At 34.6% G+C, this 22,302-nt stretch overlaps 2 protein-coding genes and 1 long non-coding RNA gene across 3 annotated transcripts; 2 read left to right on the top strand and 1 right to left on the bottom strand.

Moving 5' to 3' along the window:
• Nucleotides 1-2,747: 2,747 nt before the first annotated feature.
• On the top strand, nt 2,748-4,236 carry LOC127905081 (uncharacterized). Its single transcript, XR_008058743.1, has 3 exons — nt 2,748-3,020; nt 3,100-3,157; nt 3,750-4,236. It is a non-coding gene; the product is annotated as an uncharacterized LOC127905081 (long non-coding RNA).
• Nucleotides 4,237-7,373: 3,137 nt separating this feature from the next.
• Nucleotides 7,374-11,289, top strand: LOC7475693 (E3 ubiquitin-protein ligase SPL2). The gene is made up of 6 exons (XM_002303207.4): nt 7,374-7,897; nt 8,295-8,396; nt 8,558-8,728; nt 8,900-9,021; nt 9,157-9,276; nt 10,729-11,289. The coding sequence occupies exons 1-6, from the start codon at nt 7,526-7,528 to the stop codon at nt 11,015-11,017; spliced, it is 1,176 nt and encodes a 391-aa protein (XP_002303243.1). The 5' UTR covers nt 7,374-7,525; the 3' UTR covers nt 11,018-11,289.
• A 672-nt stretch (nt 11,290-11,961) lies between these two features.
• On the bottom strand, nt 11,962-14,113 carry LOC7478350 (protein NODULATION SIGNALING PATHWAY 1). Its single transcript, XM_002304098.4, has one exon. It carries the CDS (start codon nt 13,785-13,787, stop codon nt 12,102-12,104), a length of 1,686 nt encoding a protein of 561 aa, XP_002304134.4. The 5' UTR covers nt 13,788-14,113; the 3' UTR covers nt 11,962-12,101.
• Between the last annotated feature and the right edge of the window lie 8,189 nt (nt 14,114-22,302).

Genomic DNA, 22,302 nt, shown 5'->3' with positions numbered 1-22,302 from the left:
TGACGAGTTTTGGCTAGCTGTACTACTGCAGGCATCTGTAGCCATGCTGGTGAGACTCAAGCAACTATTGATTTCCTATCAAGGTTGGTTTTTCTCTTGTAGAAGAACCAACTTGATGGGCTAACTCCAGTTGAACAGTCGGATTTATAGGAAGGAGAAGATGGAAAACACAAGGAATCAATGTGGAAAGCCTGTAATTTGATGACAAAAGTAATAGAAAAGATAGACAGCCGTCCAAAGAGTGAAAAAGAGCTACGTAACATGAAGCAAGGTATCCCTCAAATATTCAGGTATGTGGGTTATAGCTTAACCGGTAATGCTCTAGGTTTGTTTTTTATATATCACTAATTCAAATTTTATAAATTTCAAGATCATTGAAGGTTTATATAGTTGTTAACTTCATGGCTCATAGAATTAATCGATATGTACATAAACTAGCCCGGATATCCACATAAATAAAAAATAAAATATTCAATTCTGTGTTCATATGTAACATGAAGGAAAAAAGGAATAAAGAGCTATAAGCAACTATTTTCTTGGGGAAGCAGTTGCTTGGTGCTTGAGAATTTACATCTTCCTGATCCAACAAGCACGAAACTGATGGCTTATCTCTCGTTTATTGCTAGCTAGCCAGATACCTTGTCTAAAATTGCAAAGCAAGGATTAGTTGATTCTGGATGGTATATACCTTGTGTGACGGTTCCAGAAATGAGAATGGAGGCGCTCAATACATATTGAAACGTGTTGCTGAAACAACAATTTATTCGCGGGTATATTCAAGGCTGAAAATTAATCCCCCCACGAGATCTAAAGTTTACACCTTTAAGGGAAATGTTAGGTGAGGTAGTACATTGGGTTTGCCTAAACCAGACCAGTTGATCTCTTGGACAATGATAGATAGGACTACATAATTATTTTGTGAAGTTGTTTGGTGTATTTTTAGAGAGTATAAAAATCAATTTTTATACTGTTCTAAAGGATAAATTTTTATCCTATTAAAAAGGATATGACAAGTTTATCCAATACTATACACAAGAGTTAATCTAGTTGATGCGCGTGAACATAAATATAAAAATAATTATTGTTATAATTTTAAAAACCGACTCGATGGTCGACTCGGAGCCAAGCCTAAGTCAAGAGTTGGGTTGACCATGACTCGAGTCAATGTAAGGATAAAAATAATTATAATTATAGTTTTAAAACTTGACTTGGGGGTGATCCAGGGCCAGACTCGGGTCATTGGTCGGGTTGACCATTGACCAGGGTCAATTCTAGAATAAAAATTGTTATTATCATAGTTTTAAAACCCGACTTGGGGATCGACTCGGGGCTAGGCTTGATCAACTAGTCTCGGTTCATGGGTCGAGTTGATCATTGACCCGAGTCAACATAATGAACGATAAAAGTGATTATTATCATAATTTTAAAACCCGATTCTAGGATTGACCCGGGATAAGTCCCGAGTCACGGGTTGAGAGGGTCAACTTGAATTGACTTAAATTAAAAAAAATCAAAGCAACAACGTTTTGAACAAAAACATATATAAAAAGTCAATGGATTTTTTTTTATCTATGTTTTATCTTGGGTTGATCGAGTCGCAGAATGACCTGAGTAATTGACCGTGTCAAGTTAGATCAATCCCAAACCGGTCCAAACCTCGTGTTGGCCGAGTCTCGTCTAGTGTCTACCAAACAAAAAATAAGGTAAAATTTTTAATCCAATCCAAAGCACACCAAACACAAGCCTGGCCTGGCTTGCAGGGCCACACACACAAGCCTGACGCGTTATTTGTTTAATTTTTTTAAAAATAAAAAGAGTCATCTACACAAGCCTGGACTGGCATACAAGACCATCCAAGCGCATACACTAACATATTTTTAGCTTTGTTTTTTTTCTTCAAGATGTTGTCTTCTTGATATTAAAAAAATATGTCATCTTTAATTTTTTTTATACTCGTACCAGGTTCTTATCAGTATTCTGAGTTGTCTTTGAACATGTTTAATCAATTGAGTCATATCAGTTCAACTCTTACATGGTTTAATTTGATATCTAAGCTATATAAAAAGTTGGTTTAGAAGGCTTTAAAGATAACCTGTTGAGCTGGGTTTAATAACACTACTCAAAACTTTATGCGTAAACACTTGAATATTGTACTGTTATTTTATTTCTTTATTATACTCATATAAAAATTATTATAATGTTATTTTTGTTAATAATTGAATCTTGCTTTTAGAATGATGAAATATAATAAAGGAAATATTTTTTTTGGTAAAAAAATTACAAAAGCATTGAGCACATTAATGGGGTAAAAAGGGTTTAGTGCGTGTGTGTATATATATTTTTTAATTTTTTTAGTATGTTTTATAATTGCTTTTGATTTTTAATAAATAAATGATTTAGAACAAAAAGTAAGATTTTTTTTGTTAAAATTAAAGATTTTAATAAGAAAAAGAAAGATTTATACTAGTAAATTAATTGATTTTAATGGAATTTAAATGATTAATCTTCTTAAAAATATTTAATTTTAATAAGAAAAGAAAGATTTATAGTAGTAAATTAATTTATTTTAATGAAATTCAAATGATTAATATTCTTAAAAATATTTAATTTTAATTTGTATTATATTATAAAATCAAATATCTTAATTTGTGTCAATTTAATTTTTAATTAGTATTAAAATTTCTTTTTAAAGATTATTATTACATATAATTTTTAATTTATTTTATTAAATAAATATATCAAATTAGAAAGGAATGAGAATTTGATGGGAAGAGGGGAAAGACGGGAGGTCAGTTCAGGAATCAAGGGATGGATAATGAGGAAGGGAAAGAGATTGGAGAAATGGGTGTTCGGGGAAAGGATAAGGTGAAGGAGACAAGGAAAGTGAAAGGTTTGCTGGAAAGAAGGAAACTGAATTGAGAAATGAAGAGGTGAAGAGTAAGGAAAGGAAGGAGAATGGTTATGAATTAGAAGGGGATGGAGGCCTATCCAAGAATAGGCCGAGGAGAACTGATAAGAAGGTAAACTATGCTCAGATTCATGTTGCATTCTAACTCAATTTTTTGTTGTTGCTTTAAGCAGTTTTGACTTTTTTTCCAGGGTCTATTGAGGGTTTTGGATCCTCTTTTACCCTCTGCTCATCTGTGTTGTCTACCAGGTTCGAATGATTATCTTTGTATGCTTCGCCTTCCAGTGTTTTTTTCTTTTGGCTTTCTATGTTATTTGGGTGTTTGTTTTTTCCTGCCCTGCTTCTGGATTGTTTCTGCTGTTATGCTTATTCTCTTCTTCTTTGTTGCTTTGCAAGGGGTTAATTTTTGTTTTTCCTGCTTGTTCAAGATTCTTGGTGGGTTTTTCCCCCATGCTCTGGCCATTGTTTTTTTTTCCGGAACACCTTTGATTTGTAATTTTTTTTCTCTCTTTATTCAATGTTGCTTTATCCTAGTCAATGGGTATTCCCATGCTATTTCTTTGTGGTCTGTTGTTTGGTTATTCAATATTGTGGTGAAGCCTGCTCGTTTGTTAGGCTAGCCAGTAGTGTTTATGTCATTTTTTTTTAGGAAGGAAATGCTTTGTGGGGTTTCGAGATCCTGTGATGGCATGATTTAGTGTTTGATGGGGGGGAGCTTCAATCTCTACCGTAGGACGTTCGTCGATGGTTCTTCTTTTGTATACATGATTCATTTGTGTTAGTATCTTGGGGTTTTACCTTCGTTACCTGATGCCTGGAGCTTTTTTGACTTGCTTTGTAGGTCTGATGTAGCGTCTTTGATTTTGGAACCTGCTCAGGCTATTTTTTGAGAGAGGTTTCGTGTGCAGGGCTATGCTCTTTGCTTGGGCAGTGGAGGTTTTGGTCGTTTTTTTTCCTCCCTTGTTCAAGAAGGTGCAAATCATCTCTTTCTCTTATTTGGGTATAACAATCATATTTGGACACGAGAGCTACTTTGTAACAAGCACATGACATTGTTAAACAAAGACCTGCTGCTATCTGCCAAAAAAAATTGTAAAGCTAGCAAAGAGACTGGCTCTGGCAGGAAAAGTTTTTGTAAAGGCCATATAGTTCTATTGTTGGGCCAATTTGCTTTTGTAAAGATCATGCTGGGTATGGATTTGACCTTTGATTGTGGATTTGCGAAGATCCTCATATTACATGATGAAATCATTCAGTTTGTCTATTAGTCTCTCATGGAAAATATTCATCATTATAATTTTTTTCTTTACTTGATTTTGTTATGTTCATTGCCAAGCTTCTTGTACTCTTTTTTTGGTGATTTCCCCCTTGGACATTTATTCATATACAATTAAAAGTATAAACAGCTTCATCAGTTTAGAATTGTTTATTCTTTAGTTGTTATTTTACTTCCAATTCTATACTTACGATAGCTTACAATAGCTTTGTCGCATTCGATTCTCATTATTCCTCTGGGTTTCATAACTATGTTAGATGATTTTTCACTTACAATAGCTTTGTCGGTTGCTTTTTTTAGAAAAAAAAACAGATTAATTAGTCAGTTTCTTGTTGTTTTTGATTACTGATCTTCTTATTAGCTTGTTAACTTGCACAATGTTTTTCAACAAGTACAAGTGTATTTGGCTAGATTTATACTTTTTTTTTCCCTTTTTCCGTGTTTTTATACGTGGTTACTTGGTGCATTGAAATACATGCGTAGGTTGTTGAAAAGGTCTTCGTTTATATGTTAGCTAATGGTTTACCATCGCAGCACATGCTGGCAGTTCATCTTCTTCTTTGCACCCTACCATGCTAAAAGAAGCTAGCTCTTTAGATTCAAAGAGAAAGCTAGACTTCACTATTGACCCATTCGATACAAGTCGTACATGGTTTCGCTTATTTGCAGACAACACCTTTTTGTCCAGTAATCTTTGCACTTTGATTTCTCTACCTAACACATTGTTTTGCCCAACAACAAACTTCCTCGTGCTGAAATCAAGGATGCTATTCAAACTCCAGTAGAGACTGAACAACCTCTGAATCCCCTGATGAATCAAGGCTAGACACCAAGAAACAAAAACATTCTGCAGCAGCTCTATAAAGGTTTTTCTATACACTTTTTCCTATTTTGATCTAATTTTTCATCAAATAACATTGTTTTTGTCATGGCTGCCCATGCACATACTCTTTTTTGTTGCCATTGATTCATTCCACTGTTGTTGTCATGACTGCTCATGCACATACTCAACTGACAATGAGTCATTCCAATTTTGAAATGATGATTGCTATGATGAATATGACCGCAGACATTACCACTCTTATAAATACACGTGCTGTAGTTTCATAAACATATTTTTTCACCATCAACCAGTTAGGTATGCAATGATAAACAAGTTGCTGACCTTTCTTTCCTGTTAATTAGTCACTGTAGTGTTCCTTTAGACAGAAAAAAAAACATCAACAGGTTTCCCCATGGATTCCATCATCACTTCACATATGATCCTTCAAAAAAACATATGACTATATTGATCTTGATGCCTTTTCTTCCGGATGGTAACAACCCTCCAGTTGATGTTGATTTTAGGTTAGATGATGTATGTTTAAATTTGATTAAATATATGTCAGAAGGATAAAAAGAAAAAGAAAACTTGCCTTGATTTTCATTTTTGCCTACATGATGTCTGTTGAAATCATGATGATCATAAAAAGGACCCAGATTTAGATGACATGATTTGTGAAAAAAAAAAATGACTGAATATTCTGAACAGAAAATAAAAAACATAAGAAGTTTTATATGATGAGGATAATAACAAATAGTTTAATGTTGTTGTTTGCCCTGGAAATAACAGCATCATCTAGAGTAAGCTTTATCCTGGTGAGAAAAAAGTTTCCGTAGCACTAAAAAAAACGTATCAGTTGCAGCAACAAATTAAATTGTATTATTCTTTTTGCTCATGTAGACTAAACACTTTTATTTTTCCTTGATGTAGATTCCAATAAAAAAGAGGTCTTCCTTGCTCTTTAGAGCATCCTCATTGTTGTTCTCTGACTAAGTTCTTTAGCTATAATAGCTAGCAAATACATGTTTTACCCGCAGCATTGATGCTCTCCAAAGGGCTCTTTACTTTGGCTTTGTCTACAGTACTCGCCCTCTGTGGCACTCTCTAGTTGTGGAGCTGCAGAGAGGGAATGAAGAAGTGTTTCGCGGGTTTTGTCAACTCTCGCCTAGAATGTAACTTCTCAGCTTCTGATTCTAACAACATCCCTTGAACCACACAGATTTTAAAGCACGTCCAGCAGTTGAACCAACACAGACCAAGAACCCAAATAAATGAAACAAATGCTCACTATTACTAGCCAAAACAATCCCAAAAACCACGGGCAAAGGTGCACAGTAAACCTCAGCAAGTTCTTTGTTGCAAGTCATCAAGAAAGCAAAAATAGCAGTAAAAAATGGTGTGGTTGCCCCCAATAGCTTGATGAAAAGACACAGGCAAGTACCTTAATGAAGTATGTCAAGAACTTGGTCATTGGTAGTGGTTGACACGGTGGTGCCATCCATTATTCTTGGGTTGCTGATTCTCCTTGCTGCCCATGTTTGTGCCTCCACCGTCCTCAATGATCTGGCTTGGTTGTTGGTATTGAATCCCAGAGCATCACTGTTGAATCTTCTTAAGAGGTACAACTGTGCTGTTGCTGTTTCTAGCCAATATTTACTTTATAAAGAGATCAAATATTCTTCAACAGAGAAGAAGAAGACGAGGAAGAAGAAGAAGAAGAAGAAGAAGAGAGCATCGTTTTTCTTGAAGCAGACTGTGAAGTGAAAATAGGGATTTATCTGGCAAGGCTAGCGAAGGAGAAACATACACATGAATTTTCATCTTTTATTTAATTTGAATATCAAAAGATAATAATAAAATACTCTATATTTTAGAAAACATGAATGTAAAATAGTTTTTCAGCTAAAATCTAGCTAAAATACAAAGAGCATGGATGTTAATGCCCTTAGTTTAAAGAAATATTTAAGGGAAAGAAATATCAACTAATTCAACAATTTTTTTTTTATAAAAAATAATTCAATAAGAAAACAAAATAAAAAATAAGAAAGAAATAAGAAAAATAAAGGAGTTTTTAAAAATAAAATTACTCAAAAAATAAAAGTTTTGAAAAAATAACATGTTTTAATGGGTAGTAACAACTCAAAAAATAAATATTATTTTGATCGGTAAAGGATAAATATTATTTAAAATATTAAATTATACTAAAATACTAAATGCGCTACAGAGAACATTTTATTTATTTATTAAATTATATTAAAATATTAAAAATATTTTAAAAAATAATTCCAACCTCCGTGTGGTTTATTTTATTTATTTATTTATTATTGCCAGGCTACTTTCGCAAAACTTTGCTGGGAAAGTGCTTTTTTTTAAATAATAATAATAATAATAATAATAATAACAACATTTCCACCTGCTCCCCATTCTCTGTGTGCCCCTCTGCCACCACCAGAACGACGAAGAAGTGGAGAAACACGAACAACTAGGTACTAAACCCCAAAAAAGAGAGAAAAAAAAAATGGCATCACGTGCCCATGAGCAAGCACTGGCCGCCATGCTATCCCATCTTGCTCTCTCCTTCGACGGAGCAATTCTTGGCGCGGCTCTTGCCTACGCCGCTGTACGTTCATTTCTCAATTTTACAGCAAACTCTAAATCCCTTGCCAAAATCCGCAAGGCACCCACTCTCTCCGTCTCCGACCTCCGCTCTCTCCTTCAAAATCATGATCAAGACCATCAGGACCAGGAGCAGAAGCTCGTGATTGTCAGAGGACAAGTAGAGGCTAAATCAGCCGTTGATGGGTCCGGGAAGAAGAGCTCGAGGGACTCTAATGTTTTGCTTTCTCATGAGTCTGGTGACAAGGCTGTTATTCTACAAAGAACTCAAACTGTACGTGTTCTTTTATTTATTTACTGTTTTTTGGTTATTTTTTGCAACCCAGAATTTGTAGTCTGCTGTGGGTTTGATTTTTTTCTTTAGAGGGAAAAAATAAAAGGAAAAGAAAGAAATTTTGAGGCGTAAATTTAACGTTTGTAAGATTCTGTGTATATCAGGGAGGTCTAGATTGTTATTGAGTCATTAGTAGATTATTTGGTCATGATGGACTAAACATTTTGCATTTGTTTTAGGGCCTTCTTCTTTTTTTGTAATTGTTTAGATTAACAGAAACTGATTTGCTGGAACTGGAAGCGAAAGCCTTGGATGGGAGTCTTGTTGATTGTTTCTTGATTATTTTCCAAGTTGAAAGAAAGGCTAATGTATTTGTTTTTGGTTTATGTTTGTCTAGTGTATATACAACGAATGGAAGGGCTTTTTTGGATGGACTTCCGACTTACGATCTATCTTTGGAAGATCTTTGAAAGAACAAGAAACAACCTTTTTAAGAACGGTGAATTGTTTGAACTTGTCAATTCTCTTTACTTGGTCATTTTATGGAGATTTTTGCTTCTCTTTGATTGTTCAGTGGGCTGAGTGTCTGTCAAGTGGGTTATTTGGTGGACTTGATGTGAAGGAAACACCTTATGTATTGCTTTTTTTTTTTTTTTATAGGTTCCTTTTACGCTTGTTGAAGGTGGTCAATGGCCACAATCTGATTATGTTATCGTGAACATGGATGGATCAAGTCACCCCCTACCTCTTACGATGGTTTATCATCAGTTGCAACCCATTGTTGCTTCTCGTTATACATTCATTCAGGCGCTTTTTGGTCATGAATACCCTGTGAGTTCTAAAATTGTTAATTCTAGGTGTGCTGCTTTATCTTTCCATCAAAGACTTTAATGCATCTTTTACCCACATTGCTTTTGGTTTTGCCTTATTTATGTAATTGCATTCCTTTGGTTTTTTGATGTCCTTGCTAGGTCTAATAGCATAATCTGTTTTGTTGTGAAGGTTGGGGTGCTTCATGAGGAGAAAATCCTTCCATTAGGGAAGTGTATCAGTGCTGTTGGCATATGCAATTCTAAAGATGGAATTCCAGAGATAAAATCTTGCAAAGAACTTCCCTATTTTCTGTAAGTGACTCAGTTTGGAACACAGGCTGTTGGATTTTGTAGTTAGACATGCTAAACCTTAACAATCGTGATCTACATCTTCCCCTTGCATATGGGCATTGTCAATGAAACAACTTTTTTTCTGGGTTGTTGCAGGGCTGACATGACCAAAGATGAAATGGTGGCAGATCTTGCCTTCAAGGCGAAAATACTGCTATGGAGTGGTATTGTTCTTGGTTCACTTTCTATTGGAGTCCTTGGCTTTGCTGTCATGAGGTATAGTATTTTCTTCCAAAGAGTTCGTCCCTGTTCATATATTTTCACTTGGATTTCTATTAGCCACTTGACAACAGGGAAAAAATCTCATGCTTATCCATTAGAGCTGAATTATGAAACCAAAGAAACAATCAATTAATTAACAGAAACAAAACTTTATGGAGAATTTGGTCTTTCATAAATATAAAATATTAATAAAAAAAGAAAAGTGGTTGGCCAAAGTATGAGAGTGTCCTACCATTTATATTTCATATTCAATTTAGTCCTTATTTTTTTTATTGCTATATATATATTTTTTATTTTATTTTTTCTTGTTTTTTTCTTCAATTTCATCCCTAATCGTTAGGTTTCATTTGATTTTTATAACAAATTTAGTCCTTATTTTTTTGATATTTTTTAATCCTTTCAGTAATTAAATTTTGTTTCAATTTCAATCTTCATCATTTGATTTAATTATTTTTTCATATCGAATTGGACTCTCATTCTTTTTACTAATGTTTATTTAGTTTTGGAACATTTTTTTTTTTAATTTCATCCCTCAATATTTTTTTTTAGCAACGAGTTTTGAAAGTTAACACAAATTGACTTTGATATTTTTTTGTTCCTTTTATAATTTTCTTTTCTTCATTTAATATTTGATTTTTGTGGAATTGCCTTCCCCCCCCCCCCCCCCTTTTCTTTCTATAGGATTATTCAAATCTCATGCCTATGGTCGTGGAGTTGGTGCATTAACTTGAGTTGGCTCAGAGTTTTTTTTGTTGCTTTATAATTTATTTATTTTTTCAGTTTAATGCCTTGACATTTTTTCATTGAGAATTTTGCTTTGTTGTTTTTTTGGGTTTGTTTTCTACGTGGTCAGTCCCTGACTCGTGACCACGCTCACGAGTGTTGAAGGGTAATACTAGTTGACTTTGATTTTTTCATCTTTTTTAATTTTTTTTTTCAGATTCATCCTTCAATATTTTTTTTAGAGTTGTTATTCGTGCTTTCTTTTCTTTTCTTTTCTTTCTATGGGGTTATCCCAATCATGTGCTCATGGTTTTTTTTAGTTTTATCATTTAATATTGAGTTGTTTTATAGTTGAGCTTTATGGTTTGATTTAGTTCGCTTTTGTTTGAGACTTTTTCTTACCCTTCATTCTCATAGATAATCGGTTGATTAAATAAAAAAATATTATAAGAAACTTAGTTATTGAACACAACTTAGTACATGATCTGTGTTACGAGATCAAATATCTTAATCTTAGTTATCTTTTAATCAAATATCTAATTAGTATATATGCATTTCAATTTATGATTAAAAAATTTTTTAAAATAAAAAATGCATTGAAAAACCTGCATATTCATTTTTTTCCTGAAAAACAAATGGACCCATGGCGGAGCACGGGTACAAAACAAGTTTCTAGCTATCACATGTAGTTCTTCATAATCATTAAGAACAATGTGTCTTTAGGAACTGGAATAAATGGAAAGCGTGGAGGCAAAGACGCTCTCAGCAGCCAATCCACACTACCAGTGATGAAGATGTCTCTCAAATTGATGACAACGAGGATGCTGGAGATGTGCCTGAGGGGCAGTTGTGTGTGATCTGCTTGATGAGGAGAAGACGGGCTGCCTTCATTCCCTGTGGGCATCTTGCATGTTGTCATACCTGTGCCGTATCAGTTGAAAGTGAGGTATCACCCAAATGCCCTCTCTGTAGGCAGGCAGTTCGAAATTCTATCAGGATTTTTGAATGTTGAGGGACAGAGAATTACTGTTTTTTTAACAAAATGCTGTATTAGGGGTATATCAATGGTAGATAAGGTTAGCTCAATTAATTAGCATTTCATGGAATGGTGCGCTGTCTAATATTGCTTGCTTTTAAACACCCCAACAAGGCTGATAATATTACACGGGGAAAAACCCAAAATGACTTGTAAAAAAACAAAAAACCCTGAAGGCTGAAGACCTACCATTTTATGCTGATGAGTTCTAATGACAATGGTGCGTGGTCTTAATGTGTTTGGAACAAGTCTTCTCTGTGTACTGCGAGGTGATTTAAATATGTTTGTCCTGCTGATTATTGTACAAGATGCAATGCTTTTTTGTTTTCTATACTGTTGTTTGTTGGGTTTTGGGGGGGGTCTTTGCTGTCTTCTCATCGAATTCTCATTGTTCTCAATTTGTCATCAGCTAGACATTCTTCTTTTTGTCTAGCCAAATGTTTCATCAACTCCAACCTTTTTTTTTTTTTTTGGGGGTGGGGGGCGGCTTTGCTGTTACTCTTTATCTAGCTGCAGAACAATCTTTAGAAACAACATATTTTCTGCTGTAGAACTGTTCTGTTGTGACTTGTGACCTGTTATTGTTTGCTTTGGCCAAACGCGCTCCCCTTGGAAGATCAAAATCAGCCATCTCGATCAGGAAAAAACAGTCGAGAACCAATTGACTGGTCCGTACTTCATTCTCCATCTATTATGGGAGGAAGGTCGAGATTGGATTGGAGGGGATTTTGTCAGTGTTTTTTACATGGTCGCTGGACAAGAAAAACAAGAAAGGAAGATGAGAAGTCTAAGAAGCAAGGAATTATAATTTCAAATAGGTTCCATAATCTCTGATTTTTAACTTCCATGGACATTTCATGTGCGTACTGGTTAAGTTGGCGTTGGTTTTGCCCAAAATAAGCAAATGATTTTAGCTTCCCTTATGTAGTACAAAAACACAGGACTGCACCACCAGCCTCCGACATATAGTTTTATTATATTCGTTAAATTTACATAATGAAAAATTAAAAAAAACGGAACATTTACATGAAGAAGGTGAGCAAAAGTACTCGTAATGTTTTTAACTGTCACTTCCTTTCATATCCAATTTCCATAATGAACAAAAAGAAACAGGTTGCCCTTTCCACCATAGCCCCACGCACCCATCTTTCCCTCCCGTTCTCATCTCCCAGTTACCATCATACTTCCTCAACAGTGCACGAGCTCCGTCAATGGCATCTTCTCCAAACATCTCGCCTACAAATCCCACCCCTTTCATCCTCTCGCACCATTTATCTATCCCTTCATTCATTTCTCCACGATTTGTTAAGGCCTTTGAACCCTCTCCTTCCATCATCCGTCTTTCTTCACTCTCTCGCCCTTTGAAAGCTGAGCTTGTTGAGTCCAAAAACCTCCATAAATACTGTACTCTCCGTGAGAATCCTGTTGCAAAATCCCCACAACTGTTGCAGCTACAATCCATATTGTTTTCGCTGAGTATCACGCCTTTTGGCTCCAACCTTCTCAAAACTCTAAAGAACTCAGTTCTTTCATCTGGTGTGTTGTGGTTTAAATGATGGAGTCTGAATTGCGCACAAACTATTAAGGCTTCTTCAGGTTTGGCGTCTATTATTCTTCCACTAAGTTTTTGTAATGGGTAGCCATCAAGTCTCTTGATTTCCAAATTGATGTTCATGAACTTGGCAAAACCAAGTAGTCTTGAGGGAAAATTGTCTCCTGGCGGACCTATTGAAAAGGGGGGCTCAGTGCTTTGATCATTTTCAGTGGTGGCAGTGATGACTGTGATGCGTACTAGAGGAGGAGGTCCTCCAGGCCGGCGAGTCAAGGCCTCAAGAAGTGTAGGCCACTGCACACCATGGGAGACCCCAATATCAAGAATATGAAGGATTCGCGTGGGATCTTGTTCTTGTCCAAGAACTTGAAGGATAGAGGCATTTGCAATGTTATTAGGGAAGGCAAACCAAGGACTAACCTCGTAGAATTTGAGTAAAGCTTTTTGAAAGAACTTTGGCTCAGTAGAAGCGAAAGTAACGGTTCCTATGGATGCCGAGGACACAGTTGACGAGGATGATAGGTGATGTGTGAGCGCTCGAAGACCATAAGCTGCTAGCCGGTGGTTAGCATCGCCAGTTGGGGAGGCTAGCTCATGGAGTACATAGAGAAGGTGTTGCACGCGTGACAAGTTTCCAATAGTAATAGCAGCTGCACAGGGGTTAAGTAACTGTTCTGCCCATCTTCCTTCCTTCTTGTTACCGTTATTTGAGTTATTACCTGTGCTCTTGTTGGTGCTCTTCTTGTTTCCATTTGATTTTTTCACTGCCACCACTTCTCCAACTACTGCTTCACCATCTTGGTCTTCCTTGTTTATCCGATGATTCAGATTCCTTCTCTGATTATGATTCTGGGATGTTTTGGGAACTAGGTCTTCAGGATCTTTCCGCTTCTTTGAAGTGGACGTTGGTGGATGATTAGATATGGTGGGATTATTCGGTGATATTAGGCTAGTTGTATTGATATTTGTGATGGTGCTTGTGGTCGTGCTGCTGCTGAGACTGGTGTTGGTGTTGGTGTTGGTGTTGGCTAGATCCTGGCAAATCTCTTCTGCTTGCTCCCACCATTGATAGGGATCGATATCGGCTGCGTTGTACGGATCATCCAAGAAAGATGGTAGGAATGATACTGAATCCTCTAGCCAATCCAATATGTGATCTGATGCCTGGTTTGGCTCTGATCCTTCAATGGTCATTTTCTGCTCGACACAGAACGGAAAAGGTGTATGTAGGAGAGGACAGAGCTCGTAGACTTGATTTCTTCAACAATGTGCTTAAAATAATGCGATGCGATAGCACTATTTTTTGGAAGGAGACGGTAGGGAGCATAAACTATGACGGTTTGGTGCGCTGTTCATTTGGAGGATATGATGTTTTATTCAAGACTACAGCCTACAGGAGACAGAGATCGGAGAACGTAAACTCTTGTTTTGTTTTTGTTATTAACTTATTCTCTCGTTATGTCATGGTTGTTGAGATCTATGCACCAATAAGGTTTGGAGAAGGAGCTTGGGGAATTGTGATTGGTGTTGACTGTTGACTATTTGGGTTCTTAAGAGTAGGGGTGTTCACGGTCCGGTTCGGTCCGGTTTTAACTCAAAAATTTAACCGAACCAAAAAATAGCATTCCTTGTTAATATAAACCGGACCGGACCGAGAACCGGTTCAAACCGAACCGGTTTTGTTCGGTTCGGATCGGTTTTCTAACATTAAAAATCAGAAAACCGAAACCAAAGAGCAAGGCAACTATGAAATAAACCAAAGAGCAGCGGTGATTATAGAAGAAGTGACCATAAAATAAATCAGAGTGATGAAATAAAATAAGATTTAATGTTAATATGTGAGAGAGAAAAGCATAAAGGAGAGGGAGGGAGGGAGGGAGGGATGGGTTGGGCGGCTTGAAATGGAGGAAATGGGAAAGGGAAAAGCTGATTAAGAGCTGTTTGAATGAAGTATGGGAATTTGAGAGGTGAAAGAGTGGGATCCAGAGCTGTGAAAGACAAGAAAGGAACCTGGAGCTCATTAGCAAGATATGAGAGTACATAAAGCGGGGGGGAAAGGAAGGGGGCGGCTGGAAAGAGAGAAAAGGTAAAGGGAGGGGGGGCTGGAAAGGTAGGGTTAGGGTATTTAGGTTTAGAATTTTCTTTTTATACCCCTCTTTTAGATTCAATTAAACCGGTCCGGTTTGGTCCGGTTCAATCGGTTTAAGCTTTTTTAAACCGGAACCGAACCGGACCAGGTGATTTTTTTTTATTTTTTAATCGGTTTATTCGGTTTTTTTATCGGTTCGGTTTTTTCGGTTATTTTTTTCTCGGTTTTTTCGGTTTTTTCGGTTTAATCGGTTGGTCGGTTTTTTTGAACACCCCTACTTAAGAGACGGCAAACTCTGTCTTTGCTAATTTAAAATCTCAACTTCATGTTTGGTTCTGTTCTGTACTATTTGAGGCTTGGTTTTGTCGCTGGATTGAAAAAGACCCATCAACTACAACCAAATTTCTAGTTTTATGCTTCCAAATATGGATAACCCATTGTTGCACTCATAACCCAATTTAGGATTATTCTCTTAAATTTATTTTTTTTCAAAATAAAAATCAAAAAAATAAAATAAAAGCTGTCAACATGGAGAAAGTAGACCGGGAAATTGAACAACAATTTTGGAGGAAATTTTAAGACTTAATTGTACCCTATTATACCAAAAAATAGAGAAAAAAAATACAAATTAAAGGTTAAATTAAATGATTATCCGATGAATTTGCATAAAAATTAAGTCCAAAGACATAATTAAATTTTTAATAGGCCAATTTGATTTAATCATGAGCCAAATTAAATTTTAATTATGTTTAAGAATTAATTTGGGTACAATTGAAGGATATAATTAAGTGCAAGGACTTAATTATACTTTAAATGGGTCAAATTAATTTTATTTGAGGCTTCATTGGTGAAAAATTAAGTTTGGGAGCCTAATTTGGGTTTAATTGAGAAGATTGGAATTTTAGGAGACCAAATTTAATTTTTACCAAGTTAATTGATTGAAATCAGGGGTCAAATTGCAAGAAAATTGAAGTTTTAGGATGAATTAGGGGTTACATTGCATAAAACCGAGCGCTTAAATTTGGGATTCTAATTCAAGTTCGGCAGGGGCTAAATTGCACTAAATCAAAAGTATAGAGTCAATTAGGGGTGCAATTAAATCAAATTTAAAGAGGGAGGACTGAATTGAACTTTGATAAAAATAGAACTCTGCTACTGTTCAGGTTGTGATGACTTCCTAAAATTCTTTTCTAAGCGAATCCCCTTCCTTATCTTCTTCTTCAATTTTCTTTGAAATGACAACTTAGGGAAGCTACTTTGTAGGTGCATTTAATGCATCCAACGCTAATCAAAGTTGACAAATCTTGCACGCAAATGATCCCCTGCAATTTCTCTGTAGCCTTATATGACTTGTTCAGGCTGAATGACAACCCATCGATGTCGGAGCTGGCCTAAAGAGGCCAACTTAGTCAACCTTTTCCTGCATATTTGACAACTCAGGATGCCTACTTTGAACCAACGATTGGGATCCTTCCCAACTGAATCAAGGGCTGCAATTTTTCCACAGTGTAGACAAGATTACCCTCTTCCACCACCTATAAATAGAGGTGGATTTCAAGGTCTGAAGGAGGAGAAAATCAGGTCCAAAGTAAGCCAAAAAATCAGCATCTTCTCGGTTTCTGCCACCTTCTCTCTATCTTTCTGTCTTTCTCTCTCTCTCTCCGCCGTGGCCTTCGGTCACCACCATTCCTACCACCTTCGTTTCATCACCGTCTCCACTACAAGCGGTTGCTTGAACTCCTCACCAACCGGCCACCAAGCAGCCACCGCGACTCTCTCTCTTCTCCTTCCAGCCTTTCTCTCTCCTCTGCAAACTTTTTTCTTCTTCCTCCATTAGCTGAATCCGGCCACCATTCCCTCAGCCGACGCCTCCTGAGCCACCGCCCAAACCACCTCATCACGTCCGAGACCCCCACACCAGACAACTTTCTCCTCCCTACTTCACCTCTTTCTTCCTTGTCGTGGCTGCTGCATGCAGAATTTATTTCTACATGCAGCGCCTAATTAATTAGCCTGTGGTTTGGGCCGAGCCAGTAATGGCCCAACCCAAGTGGCTGGGTCTGGCCCAACCCTAAAAAAGAAGAAGAAAGATTACATTGGGTTGAGATTGGGCCAACTATTTTTGGGTCGAGATTGGACCAACTTTGTTCTGGGCTGAGTTCGACCCAGCCCACATATTGGGTAATATATTATTATATTTAAAAAAAAAATTCAAGGAGCATTTTAAAATATTTGTGATGTTTTTCAAATGTTTTTCTACCAATTTTGCTTAATATTGGGTTGTATACTTATACTGTAAGATATAAATCCGGTATTAAAATATTTGATTTTCTCCGAAATGTTTTCAAAATTGTTTTTCAAAAAATCTTAAATATTTTAAATTAATTGCCCCTTAAAAAAAACAAAAACAAATATTTTATTTTCATGCATACGACCAAATTCTAAAACTTTTCCAAGTATATTTTTATTAAAAAATTGCATCTTTCTCATGTTTTTTTTTTTTATATTTTAAAATGGATATCATAACCAATTTATGATCATCCATTAGGGTTTAGCCAAAATATCAAAAACTTTTTTCCAATCTTTTTTAGGGTCCAAATGTAGATTTTAATATCTGTGGAGTGTAAAATTACACGACAAAGTACACTTTCAGGTATTAAAGATACAAGGTGTAAATAAATATGATGCTAAAATTCAGACTTAGAACGGTTAGGATTTAACCCAATAAAGCAGAGACTTTCTCATGAAGAGAGATCTACCTTGAACCTTAGAAAAGACTAACGAATAAAAACCCGACTTAGAAAAAACAATCAAACAATAATGAAGCTTGCCCTAGATAGGGTGTACTGAGGGTGATACGTCTTCTCCTTGCACAACCAGTCTCTTACCTAAACTCCCGCAGATCATAGGTTTCTAATAACCATAATACTAGGTGGCGACTCCTGAACCTTAATCATAATTTTATGATTAAATCCAAAAAAACTCTTCCCAACACACACACACACACACACACACACACACACACACACACACACACACACACACACACACACACACACACACACAAATAGCAACTTACACCTGCTGTCTGTAACCAGGTCCTTTCTTTTTACCTTTTCGTTTCGTTTTTTGACATTAAATATGCGAGGCAGCTAAGAAAAATACAGTGGAAACAACTGCAAAATCTTAAATCAGTTCACAAACAGAGAAATATAAAAGATTAGCACAATCAATTACACAAGAATACATACAGAATTTACAGAATTCGGATGTGGGACTTCCTTGTGTTGTGATTAATTTGCATGTCTGTAAGAATATGACGTTCCAGAACCATGCTCTTTTATGAGTTGCCCTAATGATCAAGAATGCTCGAAATCTGTGCAGCCAATTTCTATTTCATGGCTATAAACATAGTTAGAAGGTAGCAATGAGAACAAATCTTCAAAGTTTTTGGAGTTCATCATCATGTGTGTAACCCCGATCATCCTACTCCTAGAATATTGTTAAGAATCTAAGTTTAACAGTGCTGCATAAGATAATCATCAGCATGGAGCTCAAGATTTTTGTTTTCTGCTATGTTAATTCTGTATTGGACATTATTTTCGCTGTTTCTTTTGTAAAATTTAGTTGCTTGAGCAAGTGTACTCATCTCCCGGTGAGTGATGGTTTTTTTTTTCTTTTTTTCTAAAAAACCATGCCTGATCCTGAAGTTTTCGTATCAACCCTTCAAGTCTTTAAACTTTCGCTTTAATCTTTTATATTTTTAGATTTTTATTTGTTTTATTTTAATTAACTCTTAAAATTAGATTTTATTTTCAATTTCATCCTTCAAATTTTAACCATGCTAAATTTGTTCTTTATTATTTTTCTTCTTTCATATTATTTTTTACTTTGAAAACTAACAAAAATTTTGAGGTTTTGTCCAGATCAATTATTATGGATTGAAACGCTAAGTTAATTGCTATGTCCTAAAAAAACACTTCTCATCCTTCCATTATTGTGAATTAACAATTTTTTAATTGGTCGACTTTACTAGTGTCTTTTGCAACTTATTTGTAAAGTTAAATTACTTTAATACTATTAAAGGCAAAACATCACTTAGTTTGGACCTAGAGGTTTTTTTAAAAAAATTTAAACAGTTCAATTCATTTATTGCCCAAAAAAGCATAGCTACGTAGTTTTAACGCTGGGCTTCAGGGTCTTATTTGTAATACCATATCAGTTTTGTTTTTGGTCTGATCATTTGTTCTTGAAGGTAATTTGATTGTTTATTTAATATCATCACAATTTAATTTTTTTTATTTCATCATTTAATATTAGATTGGCTGGAAAATCAATATCATTAATGAATTTTATTTTTTGTGTAGAGTTATCACAGTCTCAAACAAATAAATTATCAAATATAAATCCCAATGAATATTCTAAATTAGAAATAAAAATAATCATTTGTTATCCCTATTTTTTCAAACACCTAAAACAAATTTGGTCTGACTCGCAGTAGAGTGTGGGCTAATGGACTAATCACTAAACTAAACACCAATGCAATTACGAAAAAAAAAAAAAAGAAGAAGTTCTATACACAGTAACCAAAGAACGGGTAAATAAAAATAAAAAATATTTTGATCATTGATTAATAGTCCTCTTTAGATGAGACTAAGTCCAGGCATGTGCTTTGTTGTGGGTCAGATCAAGATTGCATTAAAAAAATATGAGCGTTACTATTTTTTTTTACATGTGATAAAATATTTTAAATGAGGATTAAAAACTTAATGCATCAGATAAAATTAATCAACCATCTTACGTGTTAATAAATAAATAAATAAAAGTTGATGTTGCTTGTTCGATCTAAAAGGCTAAGAGCAAACTGGTTGCACTATTTAAATGGTGATCTTATTCTTCTCTTAGCTGTGCCTTGACCAGGTCTTAACTAACCTCAAGTTCGATTAAAGAGTGGAGATAAAATTAATGAAATAAATAAATATTGAAGAATAAAACTTAAATGTTGAAGAATGAAACTGAAAAAAATATTACTTAAGGATACACGAGTGAATTTCCTAGACTATGATTAATTATCCAATCTCGTAACCTGTGAAATCCTAGACTCGGGATTAATATAGAAGCTCAATTCCTAAAAAATTTAATATTGGGGGATTAAATCATAAAAAAATCTAAATTAAAGAAAAATTGTCAAAGAAAAAATGAATTGCAACAAAAAAAAAAAAGAAGGGAAGCACATGGGGAAAAAAAATTGAAGGATGACATTCTAAAAACAAAACTTCAATTATAGAAATCATCTAAAACAAAACTTATAGCAATTAAAATAATAAAAACAAAATATGACTGAAAAACAAATTAGCTTAAAAAAAGGAAGAAAAAAGAAGAAGCAAACTCACATAAATCTCCTAAACTTGGGTTAATCCCCCAAATTCTTAACCCATAAAATCCTAGATCTCGGTTAAATTAAGAAGCTCAATTCCCAACCAATTTAATATTAAAAGATGAAGTTGTCAAAAAAATTAAATTAAAAAAAATATTCCAAAGAAAATAGAATTGCAAGAAAAGAATGAGGATTAAATCACATAGAAAATAAATTAAATGAGGATGAAATTGTAAAAAAAACCTTTAATTTAAAAAATTATCTAAAATAAATCAACAACAATCAAAAGAATAAGAACCAAATATAATAGATAAAAAATTAAAAGATGATGAAATTGAAAAAAAATTACAATTCTATAAACCATTTTGAATTAAAAAAAATAATAATTAAAAGAACAAAGATCAAAATTTAAAAGAAAAACAAATTGAAGGATTGGTTTGAAATTTTGAAGTGTCATGTGAGGAAAGCGAGGTGGAGAGAGAGAAAAAAAAGGTCCATTGGCGTCAAACCGAAGCTCAAAACACCACACACGCCACTGTAGAAGGGAGATACCACCGAGACAAACCTAACCATACTAAGAAAACTTGTCATTGACCGTCGGAAACCTCCAGACACGCCACCCGAAGGCGACAAATTCTCCGACATGTGTTATGCATGCATGAACAACTTTTTTATATTTTTTTATTAAAAGACAAGATTGCCCCTAAGAAAACATAGTTATAACAAACAAAAAAAAAACAATTTGAAAGGACAAAATAGTCCATGGGTGATAGTTTATCATTTTTGTTTTTCAAGGGTATAATCATCATTTTACTGTGCAAATAAGAATAAAAGACAAAAATGACCTTGGATGGCAACTTAATATTTTTTTTCTTTTTAAGGATAATTCAGTAATTATACAATGCAAACAAAAGTGAAAAGACTTAGTTATCGCCAATCAATTTCAAAATGATTAATGGACCATGTGCAAAAGACCATATTACCCTCAAATGCAAGTTCATTAATTTTTTTCTAGAAAGGAAAAAATATCGTGTAACACTGTAGCGATGATTAGTAAACCGAGTCTATGGCCACAATGTTTTTGTTTTTTATTTCAGTTGTTCGTTATTTACTTTAAGTAAATTATAGCGTAAATAAAAATAGAGTTTTCAAACCTTAAGGTTACAACACTAAATTATAGAGAAATAGATAGAGAAAACTCAAACATTTTTTAAAAAGTCTGAAATTCAATAATGTGATTAAAAAAATAACATATTAACTATTTATATTTGTATAAGGGTTAAAACTAAACTAACAAAAAAAATAATAAAAAAGATAAGTAGTAAAAGAAATTAAAATATAAAGTTAAATAGGAAAATAATAAAAAGAACAAAAAAAAAATAGTTTAATTTAATGACTTTTCAAATGTTGACTATTTATAACGAATTGATCCCTCCTATAGAAATGAGTGTATAAAATCATTTGATAAATTTTAAGTGTGATATAATAGTGGAATTTAAAGTTATGATTTTATCGTACAATATGTTTGACGGTCTTACCTTCTTTACAAATTTTATTTTATTTATATAATTTGTAAATATATCCACATTAATGTTAAATAAGTTTTTTCCAAAAGTTTTTAGCAGAGAGAAGCCTTACGAGTATTTTGTTCATGAGATTCATTGAGATTACATATTCAGTGCTTTATAAAAGCTAGCCCATTGTCCCCACGGCCCAATCACAATCACTCCTCCAGCTCAAGAATTGACATCTGTTATAGCATGCTTCCTGTTCACGTTCATACAGAATGGATAAGCTTATCACTGTCCAGGGACTCGTGGCCTCTCCCTGGTACTGGAATATTAGCTCCCATAAAAATACATGAATCCCAGTTGATGGAATTGATTTTGAAGTCTACAATATATATATATATATATATTGAGAGTATTATAATATAAGTTCAAGTTCACGGGACTTATGATATGAAGAGTTTTTTCCACCATGCTTCCTTCTATAATTTCTCTTTTCTCTAGGGTTTTCTTTTAATATGGTATTAGAGTTACTTGGGGATTTGAGGGATTAGAGCACATGTGTTTAGCAAGGGAGAAATTCTAAAATTAAATTGATGATAAAGTGACATTCAAAGAATTAAAAATAAAGTAAAGATGCAAGATGACAGAAATTAATAAGACAATTAAAACCTTGCATTAAAAAAATGATAGAAGAAGTCAAGAGATGCTCAATGCAAGCAAACATATCCTTGG

This window comes from Populus trichocarpa, chromosome 3, assembly GCF_000002775.5.
Source record: "Populus trichocarpa isolate Nisqually-1 chromosome 3, P.trichocarpa_v4.1, whole genome shotgun sequence".
NCBI classification, from domain to species: Eukaryota; Viridiplantae; Streptophyta; class Magnoliopsida; order Malpighiales; family Salicaceae; genus Populus; species Populus trichocarpa.
The sequence above is the reverse complement of the archived record's forward strand: the minus strand, read 5'-3'. Positions and strand labels throughout refer to the sequence as shown.

Coding starts and splice junctions, on each gene's coding strand:
- LOC7475693 (XM_002303207.4), top strand. CDS start 7,526: ATGGCATCACGTGCCCATGAGCAAGCACTGGCCGCCATGCTATCCCAT. Junction 7,898..8,294: donor TTCTACAAAGAACTCAAACT/GTACGTGTTCTT, acceptor ATGTTTGTCTAG/TGTATATACAACGAATGGAA. Junction 8,729..8,899: donor TTTTTGGTCATGAATACCCT/GTGAGTTCTAAA, acceptor TTTGTTGTGAAG/GTTGGGGTGCTTCATGAGGA.
- LOC7478350 (XM_002304098.4), bottom strand. CDS start 13,787: ATGACCATTGAAGGATCAGAGCCAAACCAGGCATCAGATCACATATTG.